The following is a 15,482-nucleotide window of genomic DNA, read 5'->3' on the forward strand; positions in this document are numbered from 1 at the left end:
CTCCCCATCAGAAAGGGAAGGCCTCCCACTTTTCTGGGCTTCTTCCTCCCAAGCTGCCTCTATTCCCCACTTCTGACCAAGCCCTGTGGCGTCTTGAGGGAAAAGTTCCAATCCCAGCTTCTTCCTCTTGAGGATCCTCACAGAAGTGGAAATGCTGAGACCCCCCCATGGGCCCTTTTGCATTGAACCAAACAGCATCATGCCAGGGAGACAGTGTGCGGGCTGCCATCACTGCAGCATGCTGGTTGATCACAAGTGCACTGCAGTCTCCCTCTTCCTGGTGCCACTAACAAGGGCCAATGAAGGCGATGGCCCAACGTATCAGAGGCATCAGGGACATTTTGCAAGGGGGAAATTCCCAACATCATCCACTTAACAGTCAGGAGCAGCACAACCCTGCAACACATCTGCTGTATGTATGTGTCAGGGTGTGGGCTTTAGCTCTCCAAAAAGGAACTGAAGGGGTGGAAAATGAACCAACACCCTTCAAAAATCCAAGCCCTTTCCCATATAAAGAAAAGCACAGGACTGATGCCAGGAACTGCTAATCCGCCTACTGGCAGAGAAGGAAAACATCTTCTCTGGCTACCTGGTGAACTCTAGGTATCTTGGACTAGAGCTCCTATCATCCTTTGACCAGTGGACCATACTATCTGGGGATGAAAGATGGATTCTCATGTGGAAAACAACAGCCTCCCCAACACACACACACACACACACGATGACAGACAAAAATACTGAAACGAGCTTTTAAAAATTGCTTTTCAGACTACAACTCCCAAAATCTCCTGCCAGCAGAGAGAGTCATAGTACAGAGAAGGAACGTTTCTGAGCACTGCATGGTTAGCCGTCCGTTTGGGCGCCCAGGAAGCTCTCTTGCACTAAACCAGACCGTCTGACCGCACAGTGTGTGCTTTGTCTGGCAGCCACAGGCCTCCACCTTAGAGAGACAGAGAGTGCTTCAACAGTCTCGGTGCCCCAAAGTGAGAGCTGCAAATTTGAACTGGGTTCTGATTCCGGTTGGGAAAAGGCAGCAACAGCTAGCAGCTGATGAGAGAGTCCAAAGAGGGCAGGAATTCGGAAACTGGGTGCTAGGAGCCAAAATCTCTTTTGGCTGTTCCATGGGAAGCCGGCCATGGTTAGAAGGCAGGCTGCTGGTTGGCCATCAGGAGAGCGCCAGAGTTTTCCAATAGGGGCACATCTGTTTCTAGCAGCACAGCATAGTGAACTCACAAGCACAGTCTGACAGCAGGAGAGCTTGGCTAAGTAGCAAAATCTAGAAGGGGGGGAAGGCAATGGGGTGTTTTGTGGAGCAAATACTGAAGGGCGAAAACTAGCCCCATTGTTTTAGAACTGGCCTGATTTCTCGTGCAATGGCAAAGCGAGGAACTCTTGATTTTGCTTCAACTTAAAGGGTTGGATGACAAAGGAGAACATGTCATCGCAATGGCCAAAAAGGAGGCTCTCGTTTGCTCGGTTTTGTGATTTTTGGTGGTGGGAGAGGAAAAAAAAAACAGCTTTGTTTCTGTTTCCCTGCCTTGTGCTCTATTTCCTGTACACGTGACAGGAGATGGAACAAGGCCCTCATGCAGAACCCAGGCACGGATGCCTGAAAAATATGGGCATCTTTTATAATACGTTTTCCACAAGCGAAGCAATGGCAGGTAAAAGCAGACACACGTACAAAAAGAGTTTTTGCGGTGAGTTATTATTTTGTACTAACCCGTCAAGCAGGTAGGTCCTGGAGAACACGAAGGTCGAGGCACCGAGGCACAGGAGAAGGAGGGAGAGGGAGACAAGAAAAGCAACACTGGTCACCAAGGCTGGTTTGGTTTAACATTCCAGCAACTGAGAAACCCTTTCCTGCCAACATCTCCAAAGGCGGCTTTCTGCGCTTTGGCTGAAGCCGCCTACTTCTCTTTACTGCCTCCCCGTGCACTAAAATCCGTATTCCTTGAAAATCCTTGCAGAAAATGCAGCGTAATTTTTTATGGAAGCATGGAATTCAATCTGAGTATAGGAGAAAAAGCACTTTTGCATGCAGGGATCCAGACCCCTATCCAGCAAGTCTGTCTGTCATTATTATTATTGAATTTCTAACCTGCTCTTCCCTATACAATGAAGTTTTGGGGGGGGGGTTGTTTTTACTACCACCCTCCTCTCTTCTTTGTTCCCCTTATGTTTTCTCTGCAAAACCAGTTAGACTGGTTTGCTCAAGACCAGCCAGGAATCTCCATGGCCATACAAAGGTTTTCAGCCTAATCATCACCTTGGCGGGGGGGGGGGGGGGGCTTCTGGAAGCAACCACCAAAAGGATTCCATACAAGTCAGAAAGAGTAAAAGACAGAAAGGGAGGAGGCACCTGGTCTCCTGAATCCACTGGTGGAAAGCGTTGGCATGCTGAGCAAACTCTTGGCGCAGCTTGTCATTCTCCTCCTGCCTGCGCTGCTCCTTCTGCAGCTCTAGTTCACGTTCCTAAGAAGAATCAGAACCGCGTGAAAATCTGGGAAGGAGGATGATCAAGCTTGGAGTTACCTTTCCTCAGACTGGGGGGGGGGGGAGAATAGCTAAATACATATGATCCCACACAAGTACACCCCAGTCGCCATTTGATGGAAGAGTTGATGATAATCCTTAGGAGGGTGGGGTCATATAAGGTTTACCAATCAGGGGTTAACTGGGCTGGGAATCCTTAAACAACAGTACATGGCCTGTATTCCATGACATGGAGCCGTGCAGGAACCATTCAGGCCCATGGGAGGAAAGCTTGGAGATCTGACACAGTGAGTCTTGTGTGCACCTAGGAAGGAACGTGGGGAGCAACAAGAGGAAGAGGGTGGTGCCAGCTACCTTGATTATCTTCTGCAGATTCCTCCAGGTCTCCTCCAGGGCCTCCATCGTGAACCAGGTGTAGGGGTTGGAAGCCACCCGGAAACTTTTGATCTGGCGGTCCAGCTCAGCTAGTTGGTTAAAGTCTGCCTGGGCAGAGCTGAGCGAGGAGCGGAATGCGTCATGAGCCTCACGCAGGGCCTTGATCTCCTCCAGGGAGTTGCAGCGCACGGGGTCCGTGAGATCCTCCTCGGCATTCTCAAACCAGCTATTGAAGGCTGATGCCTTCTTGGCAAAAGTCAGGAAGAGGTCTTCCACCTGAAAGAGAAGACAAGCGTCCAGGTGCCAACCGAGGGCTCGGAGGCAAAGAGGCGGCGACTGAAGCCACTCCATGAAGGACTGAAATCGACGGACCTCCAGCAGGAGGGGAAATCTTGTCCTCCCCCATAAGCAGCGAGGACGAGCCAGGCGCAAACCAAAGAAAACGGCCTCCCACCCACCTTCCTGAAATGTTCCTGGGCCTCCAGGAGTTTCTTCTTTCTGGCAGCAGAGTTGGCCAGCAGCTGGTTCCAGCGGTTCATCAGCGAGGCATGGCGAGCCTCAATGGCTTTGGACTGGATGTGTTTGGCGGCCAGAAGCTGGTCTTTCAGGGCTGTGATGTTGGCAATGCCTTCCTGCTGGAAAGCCTGGAGTCCGGCATCAAAGGTTTCCTGGAATAGCAAAAAGAGGAGAAGAGGTCCAGCACTGGGTCCTTTTCACTACTAATGATTATCACCACCAAACCAAGATTTTCACAGTTTTTCAGACTGTGGGCCTCAAAGCACAACACAGATATTAAAGAATAGCTGTTTTACGTATCAATACATCTTAACACACAAAATGTTGAGAGAAACCAGCGTGTGTTCCCTCACTCTGACTAGGGTCCAGGAGTGAAGGAGCCGGCCCCATCTCTCTTGGGGTGGGGGAGTTCCCCCCGCTTCCACCTACCTGCTTGGTGAGGAGGGTTTGCACAGAAGAGAGGTCACGGCCATAGTCATCCGTCTTGAGGCTGTTCTCTTTTTCACCTAAAGTAAAAAGAACAAAAACTGTGTCTTGGTCTACTTCCAGTGCTTTCCCCCATCCACTTTTTTAAAAACAAACAAACCAATTTTGAAGTATTTAATGCAAAAAATAAATACAATACAGTTACTAAATTGAGAATACAAGGATGGAGAGACCTCCAAAGCAGAATGCTTCCCACTGGCTTTTTAGTGTTGTTTTAAGAGTTCCTCAGTGGGATGGCAGTTGGGAAGGGTGTCTTGCAAAACAAAGCAATTTACTTCTCCAAGCCATATTTTATTGCAATTGTCTATAGAAAACTCACAGGCACTCTAGAGTTATTTAAATTAATACATAAACTATAATATGTGCTGAAGATCCTTAGAAGGTCCTTCAAAAAAATTATTTTTCCCAGGGTAATCAGACAACCCAAATGACTGGTTGCTGAAACGGAAAACTAACCTCAGCTACCAAACAATGCAACGGACTTGAAACTGCATTACTCTGAAAAAACAGAAAGCAACAGCAAGCCAGCTTTGCCAGCCCCATGGCCCACAGACAGACACAGCACTTATTCTACTGGCTGAGAGGCGTGGCTTCTGCCCTCACATACTACTCTACATGGCGCATGTCTTATCGGCCCAAGAGGCACCGTTCATACCTATCCAAGACTCCACCACGTCTGCCTTCCAGTTGAACTGGAGGAAGGCAGAGTTTTCATCCAACTTGGCCTTGCGCTGGGCCGCTGCTCGTTCCAGATCAGACACCTTGCCCCTCAGGCTCTTCATCTTGGCGGTAATGTTCTCTTCGTGATGATTGTTCTGCATAAAAGAAAAAAAAAAAACACAGTGCTTCTGATTTGACCCTAACATGGCCATTTCCTCTGCCGATAGCAAGGTGGAGCCACACCATCCTGACAACAGAGTTGGGGTACCTGATAAACAGTCTCACGGACCAGGATAGAGGTGGGAGATGCCACCCTGGCATCACAGCAGCAGTTGCTCTCTGTGCTTCTGCCGCAAAGGCTCTCTGATAAGATTGGCATGTGGCTTTTTTAAAAAAGCCGCTCCAGTTCTGTTTACCTTCTTGATGAGATCCTCGCCATTAGCACATACATCGTTCACTCGGTCCTTGTGCACGGTGAAATCCGTTTCGAACGCTTCGTGCTTCTTCAGCAGGCCCTGCGAGGGAGGACAAGTTTACAGGAAGAGCTGGGACAGAACTCAGCCGGTGGGCCGAAGGGCTGAACCTTGAGCGTTTTCTACAATGGGTGGTGCAGAGGAAGGGATGCTGGATGTTAATTAACCTCAGAGAAATCGGGGTCCAAATCCCCACTCGGACACAAAACTGTCTGTCGTGAGGACAGAAGGGGGGCAGAGCACCCAGATCACCCCCTCCTGGGCTTCCCCATTGATTGACTCATCAACAAAACGTTGCCACCAACCGGGCTATCAACTCTTGCTTACCTGGATAGCGGCAAGCGTGTCTCCATAGTCCTCACTGGCAACCAGCGTCATCTTCTCATTGATCCAGGCTTCCTCCTCTTCCACATTTGCCACAAACTGCTGGTACTCCAGAGACTCCTCTAGCCGCTGACCACTACAGTGGAACCAGAGAGGAGAAGTCAGGCCTGCCCCCCACGCCTTCCCCTCGATACACAGCTGGAGAGGCCAAAGCACCACCCACCAGAGGTTGCTGGAGAACAATTCCCAACACTCCTTCTCATCGGCAGTCCAGCCACCTCCAGGAGGCCACATCTGGCTCACCCCTGCCACCAACACAGCCCCCAGGAGAAGGTCCCGTGTGATGCAAAAATCCATATGATTTCTGCACTGTAGAAGACTACTTGGCCTACAGAAATACGCCATCTTGTTTGCTGTAATTCTGATCCTGCATCCCTAAGGGAGAAACCGCCGGTCAAAAAGCCTGGCCGCTTTGGAAGCAGCTCTTTACTCACCGCGCAGCCGCCAGCTTCTTGAGCTCTTGCCAGTGTTCCACAAACTGGGCCAGTCTTTGCTGGATCTCTTCCTTCCCAATGGTGTTGTCATCAGAGAGCTTCTTCCCGGTGTCCAGGACACCCTGTTTGACAGACAAAAACCATCACTGTGGCTGACAAGATCAATTACACTCTGACTTGGACTGCTGGACAGCCACAACCACTAAACATTGTATTTTTCACACCCCAAATGTGCATATTTTATACGCAGCTCCCTCACTTGAATGGCAGGTTCATGTGCTGCCAATTCTGCTTCCAGGCGCTTGTGTTTCTTCCTCAAGTTCTGCACCCCTGTCAGGTCTCTGCCGTAATCTTCTGAACTGACAAGTAGCTTTTTCTCTCTGAACAGTAAAGGGGGAAAAGAGAGAATAAATACACTTAAATAGATATAAAACTCATAACCATAAATAAAGTTGCAGGTCTGATCGAAATCTATGTGGCAGTCCCAACGAAAATACAGTGGTGCCTCGCTTAATGAGTGCACCGTTTAACGAAGAATCCGTATAGCGATCCCTTTTTGGGGATCGCTATACGGATCTGCCCCAATCGCCGCACTCGCTTTGCGACGATTGGGCCGTCCGGCGGCCATTTTGGCCGCCGGACGCGAAAACATCGCTGGAGGGGTAAGTTTGGACGCTTATTGGAACGCATTAAACTAAGTTTAATGCGTTCCAATAGGCTTTCCTTACCCGCACAGCGATGTTTTTGTATAGCGAAGGTTAATCCGGAACGGATTAACCTCGCTATACGGGGCACCACTGTAAACATAATCAAGTATGTAATGATAAATCAATATTTACATAAATCTCATTGAGTCATTGGATATGATCTAGTTAGGATTAGCAGATGTACTTGGATCCTTGCATTCTAAAAATCTCTAGAGTTACGTACTTGATCCAGGATTCCTCATCATCCATGTCCCGAAAGAACTGATGCAGGCGGTGGGACTCATTCAGCTTGGCACGGCGGGCAGCTGCCATGTTCTTGATACGCTGGAACCGTCCATTGATAGTGTCACGCTTATCCTTGACTTGGGAGGTGTCAAAAGCACTGCTGGTCATCAGGCTGTCAGCCTGGCTGTTCAGGTCTTTTAAGCGATCCTAAGAACAAGGAAAGAAGAAGCACTTGAGCTTAAGGTACACTCTCTGGCATGTATTTGGAGAAAGCTCAATCTAGATCTAGACCTCCAGGTAGATCCAACATCACAGCACTGTTAAGCACACGCTCTAGCCTGCAAACCATGGTTTGTTTGTCAGCTGGAGCAGGATCAGATGAGAACATCAAACCATGGTTTGGCATGTGTTTCTGAGATCACAGCTAACAACTCCTACCTCATGGGCAGAGATGTCCGCTTCCAATAATTGGTGTTTCTTCAGGAGATTGTTCACAGATGCCAGATCTTTCCCATAATCTTCAGATGCAAGCAGGGCTTCCACCTGGAGGAGACAAGGAAAGCTAGCTCATACACTTGTGGAATATGGGGATTGTTGCTGTTGTGTTTCTGAAGTTACCCGAGTTAATATTCCTTTCCTTTTTCACAAACTGGCAAAACTATGCCACCTGTTTCCAGATGATCCACTTGTCCTCAGTACAACAAGGACTACAAAGCAAGTAATCTTCACAGGCTTTTAAATTTACTCTCTACTAACCATTTTTGAGAATACTGAAAATCACGGTTTTCATAAACCTGGGATTTTCCCTGTCCATAGGCTGAATCCACATCCTGAGAGCAGAAAAAGTTAGAGAAGCTACCTCTGAAAGCCAGAAATCAAAGTCTTTGATCCCAGTGTTGAAATTCTGCTGTTTGTTGGCTTCCTTCAGCTTCTGACTCTTCTCTGCCGATTTCTGCACCAGGAACTGCCACTGGTCAGCAAGAGCAGCCAAACGAGCCTAATGCCAAGAAAGAAAAGACCAGAAGTGACTCAGGTTCAAAAGTCACAAACCAGATCCCCACAGAATAAATATTCCACTGATTTTGCCACGTGAAATAATGTAGCCCATACTTTATTTCAGAGGGGAACTGTATCCCCAAAAGTGTGGATTTTCATTTGGAGCAGAAGGGTCAACCAAGTATTTTTTTTTTTGTGATTTTTCTTTTATTTGGGGGGTCCTGCAGGCCACGAATACAACCTGGGAGGGTCACATGGAGCCCATGGATCCTAGGAATCTCTCCAGTCTTAGCATAACCAGGGATCTACTACATGCAGCTGATCTGGGCAGCATGTTTCATTTGGAAGAATGCAGATGCTACTGACAAAGAAGCTCAATTTTAATTGCTGCTGGATGGATTCCGCGTAACCAAGTGGCACTGAGGGCAACACCCACCTTCACAGCATCCTCACTGCCTGCGCAGGCGCCTCGTTCAATGAGGGAGTTCCCCACATCAATGACGCCACGGATCCGGTCAGCGTTGGCATGCAGTTCGGCTTCAAAGGCCTGGTGCTTCTGATGTTTGCTCTGGAGACAGCAGAACAGGAGGAGCCCGTGAGTAAGTGGGAAACAGCTCGGAAATTCTTCTCATGCAAGGGTGGAAAATGAAACATTTGACAGAAAGAAACCAGAAGATGGTGACCTTGAGAATATTCCAATCTGGAGCACACTTGGTGACTCTCCTAAGATGGCAGCATCCAACCTTTGTTTGCTCCCCGGGATATAATTATTACGTATACTCTCCCACTTTTTCCCGTTTGAATCGAAGGAACAGATCTACTTAAAGCAAGACTGCTACCTGTTTTGAATCTGACACAGAAGGAGGGGCAGCAAATTGATCTGCACCTAAATCGGTAGAAACAAATTCATGGTGGGGTTTGGGGAGGAGCAGGGTGCCTCGAGGAGAAAAAAGCTTAGGAAGGCACCCCTGCTCCTGCCTGCCAGTCTGAGCAGAGGAACCCACCAGAGACAAAGCATGCTACAGACACCAAGGGGCCTGAGGCAGTCGACTGTCAGTCTCCGCCACAGCTGGGTGGCTGATCTCAGCGAGAGACTCAACATCCGCTCTTCCATGCTGCCCAGCAACTGAGCCAGAGAGCACAGAGCCAAACGGGCAGAAATAATCAGGGGACCGGGGTCGTTCAGGTCAGATCGAAGTGCAAAGGCGCCACCAGACGTCCCCCCCCCCCAAAGACAAGAAGAGATTGTGTCAGGTCCTCTCCTTCAGCACAGCTCAGCTCCTTGGCCGAGACCCAACTCCGTCCTGGTGGAGTCAAAAGCCCCGCCAGTGCTGCCACACCAGATCGCACAGTGGCAGGATAGTACCATTCAGCCACCCTGCGTCTATGCTGTTGTGAAAACCACCTCCACAGTGAGGTAATGGATGTCAAAACTGCTGTAAAATGTATTTATTTAATTTCCCACTTCTGATTTCCCAATGAAAGCAACATCCTGCTTGCCTGTAGTTCCGCTGTTTCTCTCCAAAGAGTCAATACTAAACATAGGTGTCATGTGTACGCTTTGGTCCTCTCTATTAATACCTGTCCATTTCTGCTATCTTTCATTCCTAATTTTTTTTTTAACATCAAGCTGTGCCCAGATCTGTCCAGGCTCCTGTAGCAGAGAGGAGACTACCCTGTTATTCCAAAGTACGGGACTGAGCTCCCAAGTTCAACCATCGTCTTTGCTTGATCGTAAGTCAAGCTACTTTAAGAGACAGAAAGATGTCAAGAGACAGACAGAGAGATGGAAGAGAGATTAATGTAATTCCTTTATCACGTGCCCTCTTAAAAGGAGCAAAAAAAGGTACCAGCAACTTAAACAGATCATGCAGAAGACTGCTGCAATACAAACAGGTTAATAGATGATTTGATGAGCCATTACAAAAAATAAAACACTAAAAAACAGTAGGAGCAAAACCAAACACAAAGACCTTTGCCCCGATGATGAGTCAACAAGTAGCACAACACAATCATTGAGCGGGAGTAACGAGAGACCGACTGAATGAACAAATGGGTGAATGGATGAAAACGTACTTCAAACAAAAGATGACCCTCTGACACAAGTCATGTACGGCGAGGGACAAACATATACCAAGCCAAACCAAAACTGAACTATTCAAGACTTACCAGGAGTTTGGAAAGCTACAAAACAGATTGAGAGAGAAAAACAGATCAGTGCATTTCATACTGATCCAGAGAAGGGTAATTTTACTTTATTTTTTTTAAAAGGCAAGAGTCCCGAAAACAGATCTCTGTTATTTATTGAAAAAACAAGTTCTGCATCTTAGAAATGGAAGCAGAGCTTGTATTTGGGCAGCTCTCAAAAAATACACCACCCCCGAGTGTGCAAGTCAGATAACATCTCTCCTTCTGCTGTGAGTGCCAGCTAACCTGTTTCACCAAAAATGTGACAGGTTCATATATTAATTTTTGCTTAAAAAAATGCATTTGGGCTTATTTTCAGGGGATGCTTTATTTTTTCATGTACAATCTATTTTTTATTCAAATACAGTCATGTCATCTTCTTCTGGTTGTTGCACAATGGTGGAGGGTGGGGTTTCACTTAACTAGGGCTTATTTCTCAAGTAGGGCTTATATGACAAGCATCCTGAAAAATAATACTAGGGCTTATTTTCAGGTTAGGTCTTATTTTCAGGGAAAACAGGGTATTATGCTGCCACGCTGGTACAACCCACAAGAGGGAGAAATCAACATGTTTCAAGAACTGGAGGATTTCAGAACGGAAAAAAAACTGTAGCTGGGAGCAAACTTCAAAAACCACCTGATGAAAACTGAGCATCCTCCGTGGACAGAATCCGGACTTAATTGTTGGTGATGGGAATTAAAAAAAGGAATGTCTGCCTCCAACATGAACAGAATCAATCAACCAAGCCACAGGAAGGAATGGATTTGTGCGCTGTGGTTTCCACACACAAACTTCGGCACCTCCAGGGCCAGGCTGTGCAGTCAGCTCTGAAATTCCTTCAGTGGAACTCGTTGCATATCCTGGACCTCTACATGCAAGCCCACCTTCCCCACCAAGTGTTGGTCGACAACACCCATCGTTCCCACCTAGCCTTGGCTGTGGGTAGCAACAGTAGATCAAGAGGATCCAAATGAGTGCCAGCTGGAGGAAGGAGGGCACCCGCCACCCCCACCCTTCATCAGGCATGGCACATCTGTATAAACTCTCCTCACCTGGATATTTGTGGGATCTTTGTATGATTCGTCACTCGCTGTCTGGAGCTTTTCACTGATCCACGCCTCTATTTCATCCACGTCTCGGCTGAACTGCTGGAGGGTCTGAGATTCCCCAAGCTTAGATCTCTTCTCGATCATCTGAGCTTTCAGACGACGCCACCTGGAAGGAAGGAAATCACACACTTTGTGTCAGTGAATGGTCCAGCAAAACTACGAGAGACAGGACGGGCTCTCCGGACGAACGGCCATTCCAACTGGCATACAGAATCAGCTCCCAGAAACGGAGACGTCCCACCCACCTGTCCAGAACCTCATTGCGTCTGCTGGCAATGACTCCTTTGGCATAATGATCAGCAGAGATGAGCTGGTCAGCAAAGGACTGGAGGGCTGCGATCTTTTCCTCCTGCAGAGAAAGAAAGAAAGAAAAAAGACGCCTTGAAAAGGAGGATCAAGAACAGGAGTTTCCGCCTCAACAGCTATGGGCAGGGATTATTCTGAAAGCACTTCTTCATGGAGAAATCAAAGGATCCTTGATTATAAGAACACTGTTTTGCCCAGAGATGGTTGCCTTTGTATTGTAGTGCCAAGCGGCGCTTACCTCCTGGACACATTCACGGGGGTGCCCTCCGTAAAAGGGCATCTGCTCAAAATCTGCTGGGAACTGATTCTTTGGCCTGCTGCTAGGGAGCTACCCATCCCAAGGAACGCCTCTTGCTACTCACTATAATGCTACTTGGGCTGATGGATGTTTCTTGCAAATTCAGCACGTTCTGTAGATCAGTGCTGTATGGTAAAAGCTTCAGGAAACCCTGCCCCCCCCCCAGTGGTGCTTCTGAAAAGAACTATGGCAACAGTATTCTGAGCGACATAAACCACTAATCTGATCCAGTAGGGCTATTTTTACGTTTGACGGTCTTATGGAATTCCCGACGATGGGACAGAAGGGGCAGGATCCCTAAACTCTTAATCCATCAAAGGTGGGGTATCCTTTCACCCAAGGGGACGCTCCTCACACCTGAACGTTGATGGCCTTGTCAAAGTCCTCGTGCTTCTTGATGAGGGCCTCCACACTGTCCAAGGAATCCCCTTTGTCTTCCGTGTTTAAGAAAGCCTCACGGGCGGCCATCCAGTTTTCTGCCTGCTCACAGTCCCTGTGGAAGAGCTGAAGGGGAAGCCAATACGCAAAAAAGCACGTTAGGGACACTGGCTGGCCACCACTGCTTAGAACGATCCTTTACCCCCCCCCCAAAAGGCAACAGAGTCTTGGCGCGCCCCTCCGGGCTTGATTCAGCCATTTTAGTTTCTCTCTGTGCATCTGTCCATCCGACTGCCTACTAAGGCCCAGCTCCTTATCAAAACTAGCCCGGGAGTATAGCTCCCTTTACAGCCGGATCTTGCTTGCATGCAAGTATGCTGGCCCTGCTTCCAGCCCCCAGGAAGGCTGCCCACAGACTGGATGTTTGCTGCTAATTGGCTGACATTAAGAAACCCCAAAGTCACAAAGAGGGAAGCGCAAAGTCATTTGCATAGCCCCACCTCTAAAGCCAGAGCAGGAGGAGCAATCTACTGCTGGACCACCCTATCCCTTAAGGCCAAGGAGGAGGTGGCAGATCCACCAAACAGACGTACCTGTAATTCTAGGCATTGGTCCAACATCATCCGTCGCTGGACCCAGGCTTTTTCCAAGTCCGCCCTTTCTTGGTCAAGGATGTCCAGCTTCTCCTTGATCTCTGGACTGGCGTAATGGCCCCGGGCCAAGAGCTGCTGCCCAAACTGCTCAAAGGCCTGGAACGTGCCAGCCCTTGCATCTATTTCCGTGCGGTGTTCCTAGCGGAAGGTAAGGAGGACACTTTTTGTTCCATCTGAAGAGTGCCAGGAGTGGCCACAAGGCTCAGCTACACGTGTGTATTCTTTGTGTCAAACTCCCGGCGCTCTGAAGAGAGGCCCTGCGGTCGTTTCTGGTTTGCAAAAGATACGCTTGGGCTGTCCCAGCGACAGTGCCCGTGACATCCTAGGCGTGGCGGCTCAGCGCCAGCGGGCTCAGCCTTCTTCCAATATGAAAGACAGCCACACAGGCAGAAAAGACTAGGAAAGGGGTTGTAAAGCTGGCTTACTGAAGCCAGCCCAAAGAATTCCTCTTTTTTGAGGGCCCATGCACGTCTGGGAGGTGTCTGCGTGCCAGACTAGGAGGCCCAAGGAGAACCGCATTCATCTCCAAACAGCTCTTAACCCTGTGGTATCTCTGCCCCAGTCGTTCTTCACCTAGCCTGCCTACAAAGCTGGGGCTGGTGGTATACTCAGAACAAAAACTGATTAAAGCATTCATACAGGAGTGGAATGTAAGAGGATACACAAACACACACAGAATCACACGGGCAGGCCCCAAACATTACTGGGTGGCTTAAAGGGGCCTCGCTTCATCCCAAGGGATGGCAAAACCTCACTTTTGCAAAGAACCCCACTTGGATCGGGAGGCAAGACTGCCCGCCATACCTGGTGTCTCTCCAGCAACGCCTCGGCTCCTGTCACATCCTTGGCAAGTTCATCTGAGGACACCAGCCCACGGATTCCGTTGATCCAAGACATGAGGTCCCTGGGGAGAGCCACACAAAGATCAGCCGATGTTTACAGCCTCCGCGGGCTTCAGAGTCAGCCCAGCCTAAGCCCAGCACCCCAACCTTTAAAGAAACAAAAGGGAAGGGACCCAGGGAGGGGGGGCTAGTCTCACCTGAAGTCACTCAGGAAGCGCTGCAGGTCGTGAGAGTCTCCAAGTTTCTCCTTGCGCTGGTTGGCCCGTTTCCCCAAGCTGTTCCAGGCCTGGTTCAGCTCGGTGCATTTTCCTTGGAGATCCTCCGCTGACTCGGGGTGAGATTGAATGAGGCGCTCCGCCGTCTCTCCGAGAGAGTTCACCTGGAGCAACGCAAGTGGGGGAGACCGGATTAGAGGAAAAGGACCATGCCTGGCTCTGAACCGAACGGCTCTCCTCCTCCTCCTCCTCTCTCTCTCTCCCCTCCTTCACACCTTGTCACCCAGAGCGGCGAGATCCCTCTCGAAGCCCTCGTGCTTGCGTTGCAGCGCCTGGACGCTTGCCAGGTCGTGCCCGTAATTGTCGGTATTGAGGGCCTGGTTCTTTTCTTCGATCCATTCCTTGGTTTCATCAGCATCTCTGTAAGGCACAGTAAGGACCAAAACAGCCACTGAACAACATGTCTGGAAGGGTGAGATGCCATGACAGTGCAGCGAGAAGGGTAGAGGGATGGGGGGGCAGCAGAAGCCATTCTTTGGCCGTCTTCCCCGAGGGTTGCCCTGTTATAGATGCCACCTCTTCTGTTTTCCCCAGCTGGAATTTTAAGGGGCCACCTGCTTCAACAACACAAAGCCGCTCCCCTTTCAGATGGAGCACCAGTGGAACGCCCACCAATTTGGGAGCGACGGCTCCTAACCTGTGGAATCTCTGGACTTCGTGAGCACTTCCCAAGAGCTGGCTTCGCTCCTCTGCCAGCTGCTGCAGGGCTCGCCAACGCTCGTTCAGCTCCTGGAGAAGAAAGAAGAGGAACCGTGTTAATCCCAAGAATGCCCAGGGAGTGATCCAAATAGGTTAACTCTTGAAACATAATCCCACGGGGCGTTGAGTCACAACGATGGGGACACTGAGGTGAACGTCTCTCCTTTCCTCTCACGGAGCAGCAGCAAGGCCAGATCTGACCCTGACGCTCTTCAGGACAAGGAGAGAAAAGTTTGCCAGCGATGGGGAAAGACATAAAAGGTTTCCACAAGCAGCCCCTGGGCAGCCCTGCAAAGCAAGGGGCTTTTCCACCCTGGAGGGAGCCGCAAAGAGATGCAGAGGTGGGGATAGCATCTACAATAACCTTCCCTCCACTCCTAACCTCCGGACGTGACTGGGCACAACAGGAGCTGTAATCCCAACAGAGCGGTGGGGGGAAATTTGTTCGGCCATGAAAACAAAAAACCTTAAACGAGTCTTACCTTGATAGAGTTAAATGTAGCCACAGTGTGCACCATCAGGCGCGCAGACTGGAGACAGAAAGGGGGGGGGGAACACATCCCAGAATTAATCATCTGAACCACCCCCAAAAGTTGTAGAGGAGAAAAACAAACTGACCAGCTTCTAGACCCCTCCCCACACCCATCTAATCCCTCCAAAGGGCCCCTTACCTTCCAAGGAGATGCTGTCTTGGAATCAGTTTCATCCTGTTTGAAGAAACAATCAAATAGTGAGTCCAAACCGCACGGAATCGAAATTGCCAAACACTTAAGGGCTACTGTCAGCAACAGGACTAAGTCATTTAAAAAAAAAACCAATGCAACATTTTTTTTTCTTAAGCCAATAACCAAAACTGCAATATTGCACAATGTACTTAAGAGGAAACCTTGCAGAACTCAGTAAGACTTAACATAGGTTTTGAAGATGGGGCCTAAAATCAGCTGCTAGTCTTGTTCAATGGCAAGTCAATGTTGGTATAAAT

General features: G+C 49.1%; 1 protein-coding gene across 9 annotated transcripts in view; it reads right to left on the reverse strand.

The window, feature by feature from the left end:
* The window catches only part of SPTAN1 (spectrin alpha, non-erythrocytic 1), a 52,150-nt gene that overhangs the window by 5,280 nt on the left and 31,388 nt on the right, over positions 1-15,482 (reverse strand). For 5 of the 9 annotated variants that reach the window (XM_072984734.2, XM_072984738.2, XM_072984735.2 and 2 more), the window contains 25 exons: positions 15,172-15,207; positions 14,983-15,030; positions 14,439-14,530; positions 14,017-14,161; positions 13,724-13,905; positions 13,489-13,588; positions 12,625-12,822; positions 12,011-12,157; positions 11,295-11,398; positions 10,993-11,155; positions 9,922-9,936; positions 8,189-8,320; positions 7,616-7,753; positions 7,195-7,299; positions 6,755-6,963; positions 6,084-6,204; positions 5,825-5,946; positions 5,334-5,466; positions 4,950-5,048; positions 4,529-4,688; positions 3,817-3,893; positions 3,330-3,539; positions 2,851-3,147; positions 2,363-2,475; positions 1,724-1,741 (listed from right to left, as the gene is read on the reverse strand). In XM_072984734.2, coding sequence (XP_072840835.2) covers positions 1,724-1,741; positions 2,363-2,475; positions 2,851-3,147; positions 3,330-3,539; positions 3,817-3,893; positions 4,529-4,688; positions 4,950-5,048; positions 5,334-5,466; positions 5,825-5,946; positions 6,084-6,204; positions 6,755-6,963; positions 7,195-7,299; positions 7,616-7,753; positions 8,189-8,320; positions 9,922-9,936; positions 10,993-11,155; positions 11,295-11,398; positions 12,011-12,157; positions 12,625-12,822; positions 13,489-13,588; positions 13,724-13,905; positions 14,017-14,161; positions 14,439-14,530; positions 14,983-15,030; positions 15,172-15,207 — 3,164 coding nt within the window. The remainder of the gene's footprint in view (positions 1-1,723; positions 1,742-2,362; positions 2,476-2,850; positions 3,148-3,329; positions 3,540-3,816; positions 3,894-4,528; positions 4,689-4,949; positions 5,049-5,333; positions 5,467-5,824; positions 5,947-6,083; positions 6,205-6,754; positions 6,964-7,194; positions 7,300-7,615; positions 7,754-8,188; positions 8,321-9,921; positions 9,937-10,992; positions 11,156-11,294; positions 11,399-12,010; positions 12,158-12,624; positions 12,823-13,488; positions 13,589-13,723; positions 13,906-14,016; positions 14,162-14,438; positions 14,531-14,982; positions 15,031-15,171; positions 15,208-15,482) is intronic. The other 4 variants (XM_072984739.2, XM_078382679.1, XM_072984737.2 and 1 more) reach the window with 1 other exon arrangement.

Source organism: Pogona vitticeps, chromosome ZW-PAR (genome assembly GCF_051106095.1).
Source record: "Pogona vitticeps strain Pit_001003342236 chromosome ZW-PAR, PviZW2.1, whole genome shotgun sequence".
In the NCBI taxonomy this organism is placed as follows: domain Eukaryota; kingdom Metazoa; phylum Chordata; class Lepidosauria; order Squamata; family Agamidae; genus Pogona; species Pogona vitticeps.